The sequence below is a fragment of the Coloeus monedula genome (genome assembly GCF_965178545.1).
Source record: "Coloeus monedula genome assembly, chromosome: 16".
NCBI classification, from domain to species: Eukaryota; Metazoa; Chordata; class Aves; order Passeriformes; family Corvidae; genus Coloeus; species Coloeus monedula.
Genome location: NC_138796.1, coordinates 8,869,674 through 8,890,021, shown reverse-complemented (window position 1 = coordinate 8,890,021; position 20,348 = coordinate 8,869,674). Strand labels below are relative to the sequence as shown.

The window sequence follows — 20,348 nt, the reverse complement described above, 5'->3', positions numbered from 1 at the left end:
GCAGGTCCTGCCAGTTCTTTAAAAATTAAACCCCTTTTAAAGTTATTTTTCCCACACAATAGTTCCCAGCAAGCTTTTTCTCTGGCACTACTGTTAGAATCCTGGAACAGTTTGGGCTGGAAGAACTTGAAAGCCCACCCAATCCCACCCCTCTGCCTTGAGCAGGGACACCTTCCACTAGACCAGGCTGCTCCAAGCCCCATCCAACCTGGCCTTGGACACTGCGAGGAATGGGAAGGGTCGGGATGCTCCCTGCTTACGTGCAACTCCCACTGGAAATCTCACATTTGGTCATTTACTGAAAACTTTTTTATTGTAATCAAAAAGTGACATAACAGGGATGTAATGTATTCTGCATTTCATCCGCCGGTGTTTGGTAACTGGTACCAGCTGCTTCTGCCAGGCAATTAAAAAAAACCCAAATGTGAAAATCTTCACAGTACAGTAAACTCCACCCAAACTAATTAATGGTGGTTAAAAAGAAGATGCCCCAGCAAAACCTTTCATGTTACATGGTCACAACTCACAATTCTGTACAAAATGTTCACTTTTATAAAGCTCTGATGTAAAAATCAAATAATCAAGCAGCAATATTTTAAGTGCAGCACAGGGTCTTTCATGTCATTATTTACAACGCTTGAAGTCGTTTACATTTTAACAAAATTCTTACAGATGACTTAGTAATTAAGTCATTTTTTCATTATCTGTCGGTTTATGTTGTGACAGATTTCACTTTTTGGTCATCTTTCTCTTTATCTTTGCTCTTCTTCGATTTTTTCTTCTTGTGTTTGTGTTTTTGGCTCTTTTCCAATTCTGTTTCATTTCCCACATGTTTCTTATGCTTCTTGTGTTTCTTGTGCTTCTTGTGCTTCTTCTTCTCTTTCTTTTTCTTCTTTTTCTTGCTGTCCTGACTCTCCCCTGAGCTGGCACTGCTGCTGTGGCTCCGTGTCTGGCTCTCGGAGGGGCTGTGGCTGCGGCTGCGGCTGACGCTGGGGCTGCTCTGGCTCTGGCTCCTGCCCACCTCCGTCTGCTCGGTGGGAGCCGGGACCGCTGCCTCCTCTTTCACCTTATCCACAGCCTTTTCCTTCGCTTCCTTGGGCGTTTTCCCTGCGGCCTCCTCTTCCTTTGCAGACACATTGCTCTCGCTGTCGCTCTCGTTGTAGTCTGGCACAAAGGCGGCCTCGTCGGTCTCGCGGGTGAGGTCAGACGAGAGGCGTGCGGCGCTGCTCACTGGCGGCTTTGGCTTTGCTGCACCTTTATCGCTCTGACCCGCCACGTTCTCCTTTTCCACTTTAACTTCTGGCGAGTCCTGTTTCACAGGTGGTTTATTCCCACCTGGCTCTTTCTCCTTATTGCTCTTGACTTCTGGTACATGCTTCTCTTTCTCTTTCTCCTTCTCTTTCCCCGGGTTTTTATCCAGAGGTTTGTGTTCCTCGGCGGGGCGCTTGGAGTCATGCACAGCCTTGTGCTCTGTGGGCTTGCGCTCGCGCGGGGGGCTGTAGCTGCTCCGCTTGGCCTCCACAGGGCCCTTTTTGGGCGGCTCCACACGCTCCTCTCTCGGTTTGCTCTTCTGCACTGCTGTGGAGTCTCTGATCCGGGATGGGGAGTCTTTCCTCCGTGCTGATTCACTCTTCTCATCCCTACGCTTGGAACTCGAATGCTCCCTGCTGCCATCATGGTCAGACTTCTTGTCTCGGTTAGGAGTGAAGTCCTTCGCAGTGGAGCCACGGCCACTGTCGTGTTTCTCTGAAGATCTGCCATCTTTGGAAGATTGAGATATAGTTTTTCCATTTCCTTGCTCAGCTGCACGTTCTGAGTGCTCTTTTTCTGGCTGAACACTGCTCTTCCTCTTCTCAGAACTGTCCTTGTCTGACAAAGAATGATCCCGGTCTTTGGTTTTCCCTTTTTCACTTGACACGGAACTTTTTGAACTCTTGGCATCATGTTGGGTGCTTTCATAACTCACCTCTTTTGCAGCTTTCTGTGTTTTCTCCAGAGGCTCTGTCTCCTTTTCAGTGTGTTTGAGGGGGTTTGGTGCCTTTGCACTCACAGGTTTGATAACACTGGCAGGTTTTCCTACACTTGGGGGCACCTGGGTGGTGGATTTGATGTCTTCCTCTTCAGACTCAAAGTCATCCTTATCCCACTTGGATTGAGGAACCTGGATCATGATAATGACATCCTCAGCAGGGGCTGTTATGTCATTGTTATACTCCTCCAGGGTCTTAATGACAGTTCGTTTGGTGTCTGGCTTCTCCTCAGGCTTCCTTACAGGGCTTCCCCCAGTGGAACTCGTGCTGGGAGGAAAAACACAGACATTAGTAACGGGATGCACACACAGCCAGCTTTGAGAACATTTTATAAACTGGCTTGTGTTTCAATTCTAAATTCTCAGCATTTTTCCTAAGGATGTTCAATTATGGGAACAGACAAGAGAAGGGCTGAGTCCACAGGCTGAGATTATGAGCCATCAATTAATTTAGTATCTTGCTACTATATATTTAATTGACAAAGACACAAGATTATCAGATTAGGGACTGTCTGATCTGGTAATTCCTCCATGTCCTATTTCTCCCAATGGCAGATAAATTAGATATCCATTCTTCTTTCAACATGAAAGCAAGCAATTATGGAGAGGTACAGACAGCCAAAGTTTTATCCCCATGTCCCAGTGTTCTTCCTTAGAAAAATGGACATTTTAAAAGCTTTTTAGACTACCAAGACACTATCTTAAGTCTCCAACAAATGTCTTAAATGTTTTGAGTTTGCATCACCAATGAACTAACCCTACCAGTTTCCTGTGCAGTACAAACTGCTTGTTTTCCTTAACAACATCAGAGTTTGACCCAAGTACAGTTTCACAAGGAAGATTATGGATTATTCCCTCATTTAGCACAAATTCAGCTGTTCCTTTCATTAGGCACCATAAAGAATTGGAGGCACAGAGGAGGAAAGAAAGAAAAGGAAAAGAACTGCTGAGGTACCTGGTGTAATCCACAAGAGTCGAGCTAGCGCCATCAGCTGCCGTCACTTTTCTTCTTGCTTTTCCCTTTGCCTTTTCCGCTTTAACTTTGCTGCTGCTGGGCTCAGGTTTCTCCACAGCTTCTTTTCCAGGTGGCACATTTTCTCCGCTCACAATCTTTTTTCCAGTTTCTCGGTTAAGTTTAATCTTTTTGGACGGGTTGTTAAGAAAAGCAGCTTTATCCTTTTCTGGTGTCCACTCTCCTTTTTCCCCCTCGGGCTCAGCCTTCCCCTTGGGTGATGTTTTCAATTCTGCGGTTTCGGGTTTAGAGGCCTTTGTGGAAGCCGCTTCATGTTCTTTATCAACCTTTTCCTCTGCTTTTCTTTTCCTTTTCTCAGGTTTGGCATCAGAAAGTTTGCTTTTCTCAGCAGGTTTTTTTGACTTATCCTCCTTGCTGGAGGGCTTCTCTACCTTGGCTTCTTTAGGATGCTCTTTCTTTGCCTTTTCCTCCTTGGCTGGTCTGGTTTCTGGGTGATCCTTTGCCACTTTGGGATGAGCCTTCCGTGGGGTACCAACAGCCTTCTCATCCTTCTGAGAGGAAGAGGTTTTAACACTGTCTGTCTTTGGCAGCTCTTCCTTGACTTTTTTCACAGGAGGTTCCGTTCGAGGAGATTTTTCGCGATCGGGGTCTACCTTTTCCTGGGAAGCTTTAGCTGGTTTTGCTACATTGTCTTTCTTCGGAGCAGCCGCCACTTCAACTTTCCGCTTTGTCTTCTCAATCTTCGCTTTTGGCTTATCCTTCTCCTTTTTCTCCTTTTCAGACACTGGTTTAAAAGCAATGGAATCTGCTTCCATGGGCTCATCCCTTACAGGGGTGGCATCATCCCTGCTTGGCAGCATGAACAGAGAGTCTGCTTTAGAATCTTCTGTTGGAACTGGCTCTCTTGGTTTTCTTGCCCCTTCTAACAGCTCAACATTGGGAAATCCTTCATTCTCATCCCCTTTTCTTCTCTTCCGGTGTTTTTTATGTTTATTGCCTTTGCCATCTCCCAGTGGATTTTCCACCTCCTTCTCTTTTGATTTTGTAGGATCTTTGATGCCATGGCTCTCTCTCCCAGGCTTTTCAGGATAGTTTCCAGCTATATTACGATTCCTGTGGCTCTGCCCAGCGGGATACTCCTCCCTCCGTCCCCGAGCATACGGTGAATTCTCTCGTCTGGTCCCAGGTGGGCCAAACCTTTCTGGAGAGAAGTTCTCTCTGTTCACCGGAGGCCGCGGCTGAGTGCCCACAGCATAGCCCTTGTAAAACTTCTCGTACCACTCTCTGTAGTTCCTCTCCCACTCTCTGTATCTCTCCTTCTCAAAGGGGTCTCTGAAGTCCACCGAGCGGCCATAGTAAGCCTTCATGTCATACGGGGGGACCTCTCTGTAGCGGTTGAAGTACTCGCGCTCGGCCTCTCCCTGCGGGACAGTCCGTTTGGTGGGGGACTGGCCTCTGAACACCGGAGACCTGGAGCGGGAGTGGTAGCGCCTGTACGGGGGCGAGCGGGAGCGGGAGCGGTGATAGCCGTGGGACCGTGACCGGGAGCGGTAGTTCCGACTCTTCCCTTTGCCTCGTCTCTGATACGGCGGCGACCGCGAGTAGGAGCGGGAATGGGAGCGGCTAAAGGAGCGCGAGTAGGAGCGGGAGCGCGACGAACCTGAGCGTGACTTGGAGTAGGTGTATGAGCTTCTAGAGTAAGATGAAGCACTATAGGGTGACTTGGACCTTAAAAAAACACAACACAAAAAAAATAAATGAAGTTAATTCCTAACAGTCATTCTCCTCAAATCTTTTCCTCCCACATTTACTTTTTCTTTCCTCTCCACATGCTTATGTCAAAGCTTCTTTCAGCTGCTGACATAAAGCTACTGCAAATTGAAGAACTTGATAACACGTAAAAGTTTCTGCTCACAAGACAGAACAGCTGCTGCTTTGTTAGTGTCAGAACACACAGAAGGGTCAGTCCACTTCCACTCACTCTATCACATGAGCTACCAGAGCTACAGACAGATTTCAGGTGGTTACACTGGCCTCTACTGGTACGGGAACACGCACATTTGTCACTACTTGGCAACCACATGCAGTGCAAATCATTTTTGTTGCAGTAAGATGCAAAAAGAGCAAATCTGAGTGGCTACAGTGCAGAATCAGACATTGAGAAAACACCACTTGGCCTGAAGACAGCAAAGCCCAATGTTAAAACGCCAGCTCGGTCTAGTTATCTTCACCCTTTTCTGGCAATTTGGATAGGATGCACAATCCTAATACTGCAAAGGACTTACAGACATGCCTGTGGAATCCACACTGCCAGGCAGGTGTCCCAACATCCTGCACATCCCTCCAGCTCTAGCCAAGGCAAGTGATGGCATTCCAGGAAAAATCCCATCTAAAAGCTTCTAACCTCAGTCTCTAGTCACATGCCCCAGTGCCATGACTGGGAAATCTCCTGACAGCAATGCTAACAACTACTCCTGCCCAAGGGATTTCTGGGGACAGAAAACAGCAGCTACCCTCACGTTTTTCTTCTACTACTTTTTAATGAATCATTTCACATGATTCATAAGTTCATTAGCATCATTCCTCCTCTCCAAGTCCCTCACCAATTTCAGATTTCCTTACAAGTAAGTCTGAGCTTTTAATTCCCAAGAAAAGTTTAACAATGTCAACAAACAAGTGAAAGCCCCCAGTCTGCAGTCCAGGTTCAAACATCTCATGTATCCACATGAGATGGAAAAAATCAGAAATAAGGACAATTTCTCTCACCTATCTCCTCCAAACTGCTTGGAGTGCTTGGTTACAATCAGAATAGCGAGACACTGAAAATCCAGCCCTTACAGCTATTCTGTTCCTGGCCTCCTCAGGGCTGTCATGCAGTGAAGGACACTGCAGATACACCTTAGCAAAACAGACCCTTAACACTCCTTAGCGCCTGCTGCCCAATGCTAATTCAGTCACCTGCAATCTCTGCCACACTGGAGTCAATAACCTGCATACGACACTCCTGCCACTGCTCATCCCTCAATCATCCAATCCATCTAATGACAGGGAGGTGGAGTGGAACTCCTCCTGATTCCTCTAGACAATCTGCTTCTCCATTACGGACATGTAAAGCAGTTACCTGGAAAACGAACGCCTACGCTCCTTTTGAATCTTTTTATATTCCATCAATTCCTTAGCAAAATCATTTGTAAACTCATCAAGTTTGGACTTTTTCTTTTCCCTGTTAAAATAAGTTTGACCTTTATTACAATTATAGTTTGACCTTTATTACAAAAGACATCAAGAAACAAAACATGGCCAATATGAGAAAATGTTTACTGCATGCAATGCAAAAGGTGAACATCCTATTTAAGCAAAAACAGTTCCTACAGGTTTTAGGAAAAGTTTTAGAATTACATTTGTCTTGGTTTAGCTTTGCATATTTACCATCTGCAATGAAAAAGTATACTGGAAGAAACACTATGTCCCTTTTGCTTAGGTCAGACGCACTTTAGCGTAACCGCAGTCCAATACGCTCCCCCGATACAGACATGAAAACAAGGCAACGTTAGCGAGCCAAATACTTACTCCTCTTTAAGCCTCCGTTGCTCTCTGTAAAACTCCTCCCTAGAGAGAGGAGGTGCTTGTGTCGTTGGGATGGTGTTTGAATGAGCCGCTGGCACTGCTGTTGGGACCCAAGCTGATGACATGTTTGCAGGAGCTGGGGGATATCCGGGAGGGGGGACAGTGTACCCAGCGGATGGAGGCTGCCCAGGTGGAAACTGAGGAGGAAACTGTGGTGGTGGTACCCCCGGAGGAAGAGGAAGTGCATGGGGTGGTGGAGGATACAAGGGAGGTGGAGGCACAGGCACAAAGACTGGTGCTGATGCTGGCAGTGATGGGGCCTGAGTCCTTTGGGCACGGTCACTGTGCGGGCGTCCTCGATTTGAACTTTAAAGAAACCCAAAAACACGTGTCACTGTTTGTCACAGCCTGCCCTGAGCGTACAGAGGAAAGCGAAGCAGCAGCACGGTGGGAGCACTCCTGGTTCTCACGGGTCTCTGGCTTTCTGTTCACTTGAGACTACACTCAGTCCTGGACGCCTCGTACTTGCCTTGCACATCCTCGCCCCAGCAGCTCCCTCAGCATTCTCTCCTTACACTCAGCTTTGGGACTGTGGGCGACGCTGCCATGAGACCCCCATCTCCCACGAGCCAAGCACCCACTGCTCCTCTGCCCCTCCTGGATACACTTTGAGCTCCACAGTCCCGAGCTTCCAAGCACTGCACAGGAATTAACTCACCTCTCAGACCTCTCCTAAGCTCTCTCACATTTGCTTCCTGAGCTCCTGTGTATTTGGCCTGTTCTTGTCTCTGAACTGATTTTTTTCTTGTTTAGTGGATTTGAGATTTTAGATAATCTGGGGGATGGATCCTGGATTTTGTTTTGATTTATCTTTCTGACTTTATAAAAACAGTGACCCTTACAAGCTGGCTGTAACAAATCTCTAACAAATGAGGACTGATTTGACACTGCAATAACAGATAAACAGGCTCCTCTCTCCAATGAGAAAAAGCAGGTTGGCATTTTGAGATGACTAAACTGCAAAAATATAAAACTGTCATAAAAATAACAGCCTCTAATTTTTCAATAATTTTCTCAGTCAGTATCAACTAAGTTGTTAAAGAAAGAATGTTGGAGGCTGATTTCTACTGGGAAATCAATTTCTTCAGCCCTATTCAGTCAGTAATCAAAAGGGTGCTTTTCCATCTGATCTTTTAATTACATTTGATTTTTACATGTAATTTTGGTTTCCTCAAAAAGTGTTCATTATTCAGAATCTTCTTTTCAATTATGTACTGGAGTTTTATTTTTCAATAATCTCACTGTAAGCACAGGTCCCCTTTGTTAAAGCTAATTTAAATTAAGACATTTGAAAATTAATTACCACTTGTATTCTCCACAACTATTATTTCATTATAAATCAGCTGTTGTCTAAGTGATGTGTTACAGACTAATTTAACCAGTTACAACTAGTAATACATTGAATTTCTGTTGAATACTTACAGTTCCCAGCCTGGCCGGCGAAGTGCACCAGCTCTCATTGGATGACCTGTTGCAGCAGGGACAGGAAAAAAAAAAATCCCAGTAAGTTTATCTGAAGACATTTTTTTAGAAGAAATTCTAAAATTGTAGTTTCTTACCAGTTGTGGGTATTGATTGTCCTTGAGGGCCCAGAAGACTTGGTATCGCTGGTTGTCTCAGTACAGGAACCTGATAGCCCTTGGGAATAAATGCAAACAGTCACAAAACAAGCTCTACTAGAACATAAGAACCATTGTATGAGTTGAAATAAAATTTACCTTCTCTTCCAACAAACTGCTGATTGATAAAGGGGAAGATTTGGAAAGCTCAGCAGCAGTCATCAGAGCAGGAGGCAAAACAGCATCAGCATCGCTACAAAAACAGCACATTATTTATTATTGAAACTCTGCTTTGAAGTGAAATATAATACATATTTTGAAATATAAAGTCCAAGGAAAGGCTGATTTCACTTAATGAAAAAAATATTTTAAAATAATCACCAGATTTACACCTGTGAAGCTGGCAGGCTCCAGAGGAAGCACTGCTGAGGAGTCTGTTTGGATATTGCCACACAGAGAGCAAGCTCTCTGGAAAAATATTTGGAAGATACAAGAACTGAAATTCCATTAGAAAATGTTTCTGTGCTGGTTCAGAGACTGCCTTAGAGGCTCCTCTGAATTGTGATCCTTGTAGTGATGGCACAGCTGAGCTTGGCAGCCCTCTGGACACAGTGGCTCTGTGCATCCAAGGCAGCAGGATCAAAGGATATAACCCTTAACACTGGTACAGATTTTTGCATGGAAATATTATTTCCTCAGTACTAAAGAGAAATTAATGAGACACTGAGGTCTGATGGAACTCAATGGCTACTCTAGGAATGACTGGCCACTTCAAATCAGAAGCAGTCCCTCCTTCAGGGCAAACCTTCGCTGAATGACTGGTAACAGAACCAAACAGAAATACTGCCAAGAAAATTCTTGCATGAGGTACAGGTTCTACTTACCAAAGTGTCCTCATTCCAAGTAAAAACAAAATCACAACTTCCACAACGACCTGCAGCTGTCACTAATGATACATAAGGTACTAGATGGGAAGCTCAAGAAAAATCTAACCTAAGCATTTTGATTTCTTTTATATTCCTGTTGATCTCCACATTTCCTTACCGAAAAGGTCCATCTGGCTTTTCCCCACGGAGAGAAAGGGACACTGCTGGAGGGAGATCAGAGACAACCACAGAAGACGGATTCACTGGCAGCCCAGCTGCCATGGACGGCCCAGGGCCCAAGGATGAGAGGGCGGAGCGGGAAGCCAGGGAGGCCAGTGGGATCATGAGCGGGTCCTGCTGCCTGGCCATGGCCGGCCGCATCAGTGGCTGCAGGTTGCGCGTTATCGTTTGCCGCATCAGGGGGGGCGGTGGCGGTGGTGGTGGTGGTGGCAGCTGCTGCTGCTGCTGTTGCTGCTGCTGCTGCTGAATCTTACGGAGCCTTTTTGTGTAGCCAGTTTCATTTTTGAAGTTGTTGACAGCCTAGAGATAGGGAAACATGCTTGAAAAGGTGATAATAAACTTCAGTAGAAATATGAACAAAAGCAACCTTAGAGGTAAATCACTGTGTTCCTGTAAGTGCTATTAATTCTAAACCCAACCAACACAGCTATGAACACACCCTGTCAAACTCTGGTATCAATGACTGGTACCTCAGAGTCTCGGGATTAAAAGTGCTTTGCTGTTAACACCCAATTTGAAAATGAGGACATCCCATTAAACAGAAGTGTGTCCTGAATTTGCCACATGGTCTCTAATGAGCCAGAGGCTTCTGTAAAAACAGATAATGTATTTGAAAAGTAAACTCAGCCTTGTTTAGTTCAGCCTTGCTTAAGGAGATCTAAACTAATATTTTTGTCCCTTTCAGCTCTTTACAAATAGATTTTTCTAACAAAGAGTTCAGGCTAAAGTCACCACATTACCTGGCGTAGAAACTTGTTGGCGATTAAAGCATCGGGAGAAACATCTGTCTGATGGCAGGTAGGGCATGTGTGTTCCTCAGACTCCAGCAGTGCTGTTCTAATACCTGGGAATAATTAGAATATCAAAGTAGTTTTTAGCCAAACTGAGCAAACTTTTTTGGTTCTCATTAATGACAAAAACAAACATGATTAAAGGGGAATATGGTCTTGAATGGAAAGCATGAAGCTGTAAATGCTCTGTAGTGCAAAAAATTGGCACAGGAACAGGTTGCCCAGAGAAGCTGTGGCATCCCTGGAAGTGTTCAAGGCCAGGTTGAACGGAGCTTGGAGCAACCTGGTCTAGTGGAAGGCCTCCCTGACCATGGCAGGGAGGTTGGAATGAGACGAGGTTTAAGGTTCCTTCCAACCCAAACCATTCTGAAATACTACAAAAGTTTCTAGCACACAGCAGAGGGTCAATATTTCACTGTGGTAATACGCAAAGATGCAGAGCAGACTGGCATGTGACATCTCAGCCGGTCTTTTTTCCACTCTAGTACAGCAAGAAGTCATTCCATGTTAATGAATAAAACGCATTTCAAAAAACCATGAGGAGGTTTGAGTTCTGAAGGTTTTAACCAGATCTAGGGAAGAATGTGGATGAAATGCCTCAATCTCGGTTCTTTGTAGACCGCAGTAAGTGCCCAAAGTTGCAGACAGAATTCTGTGTGAGGGAAAGGGCTGTGGACAAAATAAATGCATTCAATATCAAATACTGCAACCACCTGCACTAATATGCACTCCCCTCATCCTCTTCCTTCTGCAGGCAAAGAGGATTTAACTAAATACTTAAGGAGTGAAAAAAGCTTTCTGCCTTTTTTTCACCATCTACAAAGAGTCTTTCCCTGTTCAGGACACGCTGGAGTATTCAATAGAACTAACACAGCAATTTCCTTATCTCCTATTTCTGCTCTCAGAAGATCAAATTTGTTTGGAACTAACAAACCTGGCAGTAACACTTACATTCATCACAGTAACTGTTTCCACAGCAGGGAATAACAACCGCATCCGTCATTATATCCTTACAAATGAGACACAACAGCTCATCTGGAATAGGATCATCTTCTTCTGAGGAGGAGGACGGCTCCTCGGGTAGAAAGGGAGGCTTCTCCTTCTTTCCTATAGCATAAGCTTCCCTGGAAGTAGGGTGGGGAAAGCAAAAGAAAAAAGTTAAAGGGAAAACTCTTCCAAGCTTCAAATTTTATCAAAGACAGATAATATGTGGAATTCTTCTCCCTCTCCATCAGCCTTCCTAAACACAGCTGTTCAATTTGAACTACTTTTCTATAGCCCTAACACAAGAAGAGGGAGGAAGGAATTCTCCTGCTGAACTATCCTGTTCATCGGATCAACTAAGAAATCAGTTCAGACTAGAAAAATGTTTGACAGCTCATATCAGGTGAAATGAATCCCAGCTCTCCTTTGCCAGAGGCTAAATGTAAATTGGAGGATCAGGATAAAGCTGGTCTCCCAGTAATTACATTTTCTAACTGAAAGAAGTCTGTGTTACAGCTTCCAAAAAAAGATATCCAGGAGAGAAAATCAGAAGGGTTACCAAGTGTGTTTTAGAACAGCCACTGTGCTCAGCACACACAAGTGTTTTCCTAGTTTATAGCAACAGGAAAACTTGAACCTGCTTCACATCTGAGGGAGGGAATCACAGTCCAACAGCTGCTTTATTACACTTTACATGAAACCTTTGAAAGACAAACTAGAAGCAAAATGAGCTCCCAGAGAGAACAATCTCAATTACAAACCCTGCTGAAATGTTCTGCAGAAATAGTCTCAGCACACCTCACACTTAACCAGCACCCAGGGGTGTGAGCAGCATGACCCCTTATTTTAATGTCAGGCAGCAGCATGGATTTTAAAGTTGAGATACGGTGCCAACGCTTCCTCCCCACAATTCCAGATGTTGGCCGATGTGGCTGCACCGCCACTCGCACATTTCTGCCTGCTTTCTCTCATTCCATTTTTGGATCAGTCCAACCAATCCCATACTTACGCATCTATGGTTGGAATTGCGTATTTCCCAGTGTTGGTCAGCATGGCACCCTTTGTGTTGGGGTCCTTCACCTCCATCATAAAACTTCTTGGAATTCCTGTGCTTTTTTTAATTCTGGGAACAGACTCGAAATTTTTGTCCTGTTAAGAAACACACACATATCTCAAGGCCCACACTGAAAATGAGATTTCAGTGACTATTTTAAGCACAAAAGCTTTTTAACCCCCTCCTCTTACCTAGCATGTTGGACTAAAATACTCTTTTCCCTAAACAAATACAGCCAGGGTGTCCCAGAGGCTGGAGCAATCTTTTGAACTCACTGACATTCTTTGGCTTAACTACAGGTTCCTTAAGGGTGAAATCCCCCAAACCTGCTCCTCCTCCAAAGAGCAGTTCAGAGGGAGCTGGATTCAGGACTTGGAGAAACTTATTTTGAGATAAATCAAGCTATACACAATGCTTCACATAGAAAGATCTACGGGAGTATTTAGTGCCTCTGACCTAGCAAAAATAAAATTTTACATTTATAATTCCAGTTTTTTCTTGAATCCAAAGGCTTTTGCAACACTGCCATGTGACCTCTGTATTTCACACCAAAAGATACAGTTCTTACTGTGAGTATTCACATGTTTGTTATGTAACTATCCAGGTAAAAATTAAAAACTGAGCACCCCTCCAAGTCCCCCAAATCTTACCCCATTAGTTGGACAGTTCTTTATGTAGTGCCCAGGTTTGCCACAGCGAAAACAGGTGTACGAGGGTGGAGGTGGCCCCACAGGTTTCTTCATGTAACTACAAGTTTTTGGGGAAAAAAAGGAAAAGAGATTAATGTGTCTCTCTTGTTTAAAACAAACCATCTGGACAATTTTTACATCAATTTCAAAGAACAAGTTTCACATTAGCAACACTTACTTGACTGGATCATATTCATGGCCAGACTGTGTCATCATAGCTTTTATTTTATCCTCCTCGGAAGCATTGGCTTCAGCCAGATTGGCAGTCTGTGCAACAGGTAATTATTTGACACACACATTAGAAACACATTTAAGCCCACACAGCCCAAGACAACACCACTCATCCAATCCTGTAAAGAGCAGCACTACACTAGCTGAGCTTGCATGAGAGCAGCTGCTTATACCAAACAGATTTGTGCTGAAGATGGTCTGGGGAGTCCTTATGCCATGACATGATGTTTATGTGCCTGAGAACCTACTAGAAAAGAGCACTCTTGGGCACTCAAACCTTAGGCTCTGTTTGTACCTTACAGCAAGACTTGTGTAACCAATCCAATTTCCTTCAGAGGACTGAAGCTATGTGTAGATAAACCACAATATCCAGTATTTTTATGCTGGATCCAGGATTTTTAAGCTCCAGACTATAAGCAGGAGAAGCTCTCCACTGGAAAAGGAATTAAGATGGATACAAGCAGCATTATTTACATTTTGCAGTATTAAAAGGACACAGAACTGCAGAGGTGGGGCAGTTAGGTTTGCTTGCTGAAACTCAGCTTCAGACACACAAGTATTAAAAGGACGAAAGGCTTAATCCCTCAGCAAGGCAAAAGATTCTTTTCAGCAGAAATTTGATCATCAGGAGCTGCAGGCAGTCCAAACTGCATGTTCCCCCCTCCTAACTTCTTCCTGTGAAGTGATTTAACCACAGTGAACAAAACCTGCAGTTTTTTTCCAGTTGACTATGTCCTTTTAACACACAAATTGTAATATAAACCTTCTGCACAACTAGATCTTCAAATTACTGAAGCCAGCCGATTTTTAAGTTATATTTGTTCAAATGTTTTTATTACACACTAGTCCAGATACAAGCAGGGTCTAAGGGAGTGACTGTAAATGACTTGGGCCTTCAAGCACCTATCACTCAGCTCAAGCACTCATGGTTTGGTTTTGTATGCATTCATTCACAAAAGCAACCAACTAGTTTCAACATTTTATTAAATGGTTGTTTCATATACACAGTGTTTCTCCACAGTAACAGAATCCGGATCGCCAGCTATGAAATCATTTCCATTAACAGTTACAGAAAGCTTTACAGATAATACTTGACTAATTTGTTTGAACCCAAACGGTTTACAAAACACATCCAAAAGCCACAAAACATTAGTAGGAATAGACCAAAATTCAAATATGGCATTTCATACATAGTAATAATCACCAGAGAACTGTTAACACATTGCCTCCGTGCTGAGCTGGGCTGCACTGAGCGGTTAGAGGGAGTAACAGTGCTGAGCCGCTTGGTGTCATCTTCCTGCATTTTTCTGAAATACTTAAATTTCCTCAAAAGCTTAAATGTGTAGCCCCACCCCTCGGACAGCTTTGCACATTTTAGAGTAAAACTTCACATGAGGTTACAGACCCAAGGACACATTTAGGGACAGCACTAATGGGGACCAAATCTTTTGGTGGCTACCTTCCAAACTAGAGATATTTATATATATAATGTTTTTGGGGTTTTTTTGGCCAAATGTACACAATTTAATTTCTGTAGTGAAGAGGGAAAAAGTTACCAGTGGGAAGAGATTTCTTTTTATTAGAAATGAACAAACTCCAGCCTTTATTTCGAGGACAAAGAACTAGCTGCTCTGCCTCAGGCCCTGCCTACTCTACTGCCTGTAGCTTTAGGGACTGGTGATTGAGCACTTGCCTGTCCACACAGTGCAGTCACTAGTGCTTTCCCAGACAAATTACACATTGGTGAGCAAAAATGCAAGCAGTTCCCGAGCAAAACATGGCATTACAACAGTTTCAGAAGGTCACAGCTGCTCAGATGCCACACATACACATTGGTATATTCCTATAAACAATGAGGTACATTTACGCAATTTACACAGTCTGCGTTCAAACAAATTAGATCGGGTTGTCCACTGTATAGATCCCACAATTTATGGAATTGTGCAGCATTCAGAGAATGGGTCTGTAACTATGACTAGGGATTCAAAATAGCCATGCAATTGTCCATGGTACAGAACCGCTTCTCTTGTGGCTGGTCACACCCCCCTGGAATGTCCGTAACTTACAGCCAATTAAATTCTTCTGTACAAACTGGGTTAGTTTCCAACGCAAAATTAATGAAACGTATGAAAAACGGTAAAACAGCTTCTGAAGAGCTTCTTCTTTGTGTCTTGAGGATGAGTAATACTGCAACATTATGCTGAGGCTGATAAGGTACTCCCCTTCTATCTTCCCAAACTGGGAACTACTCTTTACAGGATAGTATCAAAATATACACACATTTTAAAGTTGAAATAAATACTTTAAATTAATAAAAATTAAAGGGGGTTTTCCAATTACAACAGTTATCCACCTATAGATCACAGTATCAATTTAAAAATAGGAAGCAAACACTTTTTAAAGTATTTGACAAGAATATATATATACCTTAGTAAGCTGGGCCAGAGAAATAGATGCAGAAGAGTCATCAATCTGTTCACAAAAAATTAAACACATATTCAAGTTCTACAGTCAGAACACAGCAATAGTTAACCACTACTATAGTCTGAATGTCTGCACTATATCCCCCTGAGTGTCAACCAGATGCAATCCCAACCCAGTGGAATTTGTATTTATTCAAAACAAAGTCCAAATCCATGATGGCTTAAGAGTATCTACATACTTATGAGAAAAAATTAAAATAACCAACCCCACTGGATATCTACTTTTTCTAAAGGGTAAGGAAGCCGTCATTTTTCAGTTAAAAAGGACTTTAAAAACTATTTAAGTTTAATTGAGGAAGAAGTATCACTCCAGGTAACTTAATATTAGTGTAGTTTGTAAATGAATCAGTGAATGTCTCATCATTTCTAAATGCACACAGTGATGATTTTGTGAACCCACATTTGCCTGTCAGAATGAAGGCCAGGCCCAGCAGCCCTGAAACACACACCCTGCCCCTCCTGTCAGTACCCAAATAAAAGCCAATCGAGAACAGCAGCCACAATCTGCCACTTTGTCTGGAAAAAAACCAACTGCTTAAATCATTTACATAAAGGTGTTTATAATGACAAAGTAGACTATAAAAATTATGAAAACAGATTTTTTGTATAAGACCACAGGCCCTACCACCAAATCAGTTTGGAAAGTGTGAGAATTTAGATTATTCCTTGCAATTAGACCAAACCTGATCTTTAACAGCAGCCCAGTGCTAAATGAACAAAGGAAAGTACAAAGCATACTCTTGATGATAAAAACATGCATTCAGAGCACAAGCCTGGAACTTTTGTCTCCGTTCTTCTCCTCCCAGCTGCCTATGGAACAGCTCTCAGGAATGAAGTCCTCAGGCTAGAAGCCAGAGAACTAGTGCTGAAGAGCAGTTTTACCACAAGTAAAGAGGTTAACTCGATCTAGTTGCTTCTGCAGTACATTGAATTATATCCCGCCATGAGCAGGACTTGAGCTAGCACAACAATACCAGAAAGACACCTGAATCACTGCTTATTACCTCTAAATTGCTCAAAAATGTAGAATAAAAATTCACAATTTGAACTGAACAGCTCTCCAAGAAGTCATGAAACAGGTCAGCAAAGAGATTAAAACCTTTCCTTAAAAAAGGTGTTGTTCTTTACTACCTAATGTAGTGGAGAATTCGAGAGAACAGTTTTAGCAGACTCTGGAAAAAGTATCTCCATGCAAAAGACGATTCCTCACACCAGGAAGTTGTTTCTCTTCTGTGTTTTCATGAAAGCACAGAGAGCATTCCTGTATTACTGACTACAGAGCTCTTGAAAATATGTCTTTGGAGAGGAACACAGAGATCTAGACAAAACGACCTTCATTCCTCTGCAAGTCTTACCACAAGATTCACCTCTCCTTCTTTCCAGAATGCTTTGTACCTAGTTCTGTTCAAAAGGAGGTCTGCACAAGCATTTTGAAGCTTCATGCTCCATATGCCACTCTTTTACATATGAAAAAGCAGGCCAGTGTTCTGTCAGGGCAGGCACAGCTATAATTTTGTGGGTTTTTTCAGAAACAAACAAGAAATTAGGAAACCTCTAGCGCTAAATGGTCTAGTACTGACCAGGAACTAAAACACAACAGTTAATAAACTATTAATTCTTTCCTCTATTTAGGAAGCTGCTATTATAAAACCTGCAGGCAATAGTCTAATTTCTTAAAAGAGGTGATATTGAACAGTTACCAAAAGCAGCAAATAGATAATTAATGTACTCTTCAGTGCATTTGCCTATGGCCATTTTTCAATGATCCTATAGTTTTGCCTATTTTTTTTTCCTTTTAAATTTTGTATTGAAGTATTTCCCGGCAGTCCCTCAAAATAGTCAAGTAGAAACAACATCTCCATGAACTTGTAGGCAAACCTAAGATAACAGTGCAAAATTATTGTAAAAAACCCCCAAAAAACAACCCAGAGAAAGTAACCCCCAAACCCTAAACTCAACAGCCAATGTTTTAACTCTCATGTCATGCAGCAGACTGAACAGAAACTAACATGAAGCCAAGTGGGCAAGGGGACAGAAAAGAAGAGGAAAAAGCTGATCTCACTGCTGGAGTGCTACACTGAAATTACAGGGCTTTCCCCAAACCCCACAGCCTGGCTACACTACGAGTTCAGCCAGGGAAGCTCCCAGTTGCACCTGATGGTGCTAACCCAACAAGGACAGCTCGGCCCTTCCGCAGCCTCCAAGGAGCCTGGAAGGTACTGAAACACTGACCCTAAAGCAGAAAGGCCCCATGCCCTGGCTTTGGCTGTGCCAAGGGTGGAATGACAGCTGGCAGAAGAGTATGACAATGAAGAAATACTAAAAAGAAGACACTTTTGTGCATCCTTTAAAAAAAGAAATCTTAATGACTTTAACTTTGCAGCTTTACTCTCCATCAATAATTGATAAGATTTACTCCAACTACATCAAGACCCAGCTTCTGTTCTGAAATACATGCAAAAATATGTGTATTACTAAAAAAAAAAAAAAAAAAAAAAAAAAAAAAAGGGCAAACAATCCCCCCACACCAAGACCTGAGTTAGCTTTAAGAACAAACTATTTGTGTCTCCAGCCCCAGAAGCTGCTGAGACTGCAGGGCTTTTCCAGTGAGAGAGGGCCTGTACAGAGGGATGCAAGGCTTCCACCCTCCCAGACCAGGGACAGTCGGAGCACACCAGGGATTGGCTCTGCTTTGCTTTTCCTTTCCTGCTGTTAGTTCTTACTCACCCTAAGTCTTCCCTCCCACTCTGGGATTTTTCCTTTTTTGACACATCTACGTTAGCTTATGGTAAGATGCTACTGAGCAATGTAATACAGACATGCCAGGGAACACACGAGGCTAAAAGAATGTTAACTTTATTTATGAACATGTGGTTTGTGTTTATACACATGCTAGTAAACAAAAAGAAAAAGAACTGTTTTCAAGAAATAAAAACCCATCTGAATTAGATCAAATACTATAAACGTGGTTTACATAAATGCATTACATTAACTGCTAGGGTCACTGGGCCAGTTCAGCTAACTCCAACTCACAATGAGAGGCATTAATCTCCAAAAGGAATTTCAATCAATCAGCAATAGAATTATGGATGTTACATTAATGGTTTTAGACCTACACAGAGCAAGTTATCAATTTGAGGTTGATTGTTTCCATGGGAACCAGAGGCTGTATTCTTCCCAGAACACAGCCCCAGAGTTCAGGAATTTCTAGATTAAATTACCCTAATAGCTGATCAAGTGATCAGAACCAATGATCCAGGGTTAGTGTAATGCCTCACACCAGTCTAGTGAAGGAGAAGCAGTTATACTTAAAATAAAGATGAAAAATAAACCCCACCAAATAGTACTTTGATACTCTAAGGACTATTGGAAAAGCATAGTTGCACACAGTACTGACCCAAGTGGCACACCAAGATCTAGCCCATCACCAGGCACGGATTTCCGTGTGGGATTATATGTTAGCAGCGGAACAACAGTGTTTGCAAACCTGAAGGAAAATGCTGCCCCTTTTCCAAATGTGAATTCCAAGTGGTGGTATACTAAAGAAAGGCTTAACCTTTGGGAATTACAGCAGCAGCCAATCCTGGAGTCACCCAGATCCAAAAACGTGCTGCAGGCAGATGTTAAGAAAAGTGACAGGGATTTCACCCCACGAATGCCCCAGGCTCTAACTTGGTGCCAAAATTTGTGTTTCATATTGTCATTTGCAGACTGTTGAACTAAACTGCTTCACCAGATAAAGAGGGGAGATCAAATGCAGGACTTTAGAATACCACTCTGTGTAGCAGCGATATTGAAATTCACGTTAGGCTATTAAAGACATTTCTGTACTCAGGGGGGCCCAAACAATATCACTTCAATTATACAGTTTTAGGAACAAATACCCAAATATTTAAGGACACAAGAAGGAATCATTTAGCTGCACAGAACTGTCCTGAAAACATCTGGGATATGCTGGGCTTGGTATTTGTTTGAACCCCCAAGTCAAAAGTAAGGAACAGCACCAAGTTTCACAATAATGATTTCTCAGTGGTTTTTGATAACATTTTCAAAAACCATTAGGCAAAAAAAAGGTATTTAAAAACAAAAGCTAAGTGATACAATGTGAAAATGGCAAAAAATACACTCCAAACAGTTTTTATTGCAAGAAACAAAAAGCACACAACAACCTATACAAACATACATATCACTAGCTATAGACAGACAAATGTAGAACATGGTACCATGTTCAGTGTGCAAACCTTGAGCCTACAGGATCTGGAAACGATCATACATTATCTGTACAACACAGAGTCATACAGGAGAGATTCTGGCATATTCAATATGAAATACAATGCATTACTAGGCACAAATACCAATATTCACATTAGAACTCTGCAAATGATGGCATTACCCAGTTTTTACTATGCTGAATCAAATACAATGTATTTACAACATACACTAGGTTTTACTGTAAAATATATTAAGTTAACGTTTGGCAAGTTAATAAAAGGCTGCATTGTTTAGAATTAAGTGCAGTGTGTAGGAAAAAAAGTGTGAGATTGTGTTTTTACATACTGCTTTTGATGTTCCACTCACTGGCTCACTTCGACTTCTAGAAGAAGAAATAAAGGTGATCAGAATTTAAAACAAATCACTTGTACCCGACACAAAGATTCCAGAATCTGAACATCACAACATTATGCTCCAATACTCTAGTGCATGTGGATATTTATTTGTAACATAAACTGTTCTCTCTTGGTACATTCAGTGCAACTAAAAAATCCCCCCAAATCACATTTGTACATTGTGACAAATTACTCAAGACTTACAGATCTAGAAC

At 42.6% G+C, this 20,348-nt stretch overlaps 1 protein-coding gene across 4 annotated transcripts in view; it reads right to left on the bottom strand.

Annotated features, from left to right (window-relative positions):
• Window positions 1-297: 297 nt before the first annotated feature.
• The window catches only part of RBBP6 (RB binding protein 6, ubiquitin ligase), a 29,047-nt gene continuing 8,996 nt past the window's right edge, over window positions 298-20,348 (bottom strand). For 2 of the 4 annotated variants that reach the window (XM_082292305.1, XM_082292306.1), the window contains 15 exons: window positions 20,084-20,120; window positions 15,471-15,515; window positions 12,991-13,079; window positions 12,774-12,870; window positions 12,079-12,218; window positions 11,037-11,209; window positions 10,035-10,138; window positions 9,233-9,594; window positions 8,348-8,441; window positions 8,189-8,267; window positions 8,052-8,097; window positions 6,573-6,935; window positions 6,124-6,225; window positions 2,985-4,730; window positions 298-2,297 (listed from right to left, as the gene is read on the bottom strand). In XM_082292305.1, coding sequence (XP_082148431.1) covers window positions 713-2,297; window positions 2,985-4,730; window positions 6,124-6,225; window positions 6,573-6,935; window positions 8,052-8,097; window positions 8,189-8,267; window positions 8,348-8,441; window positions 9,233-9,594; window positions 10,035-10,138; window positions 11,037-11,209; window positions 12,079-12,218; window positions 12,774-12,870; window positions 12,991-13,079; window positions 15,471-15,515; window positions 20,084-20,120 — 5,062 coding nt within the window. In that variant the 3' untranslated portion in view covers window positions 298-712. The remainder of the gene's footprint in view (window positions 2,298-2,984; window positions 4,731-6,123; window positions 6,226-6,572; window positions 6,936-8,051; window positions 8,098-8,188; window positions 8,268-8,347; window positions 8,442-9,232; window positions 9,595-10,034; window positions 10,139-11,036; window positions 11,210-12,078; window positions 12,219-12,773; window positions 12,871-12,990; window positions 13,080-15,470; window positions 15,516-20,083; window positions 20,121-20,348) is intronic. The other 2 variants (XM_082292307.1, XM_082292308.1) reach the window with 1 other exon arrangement.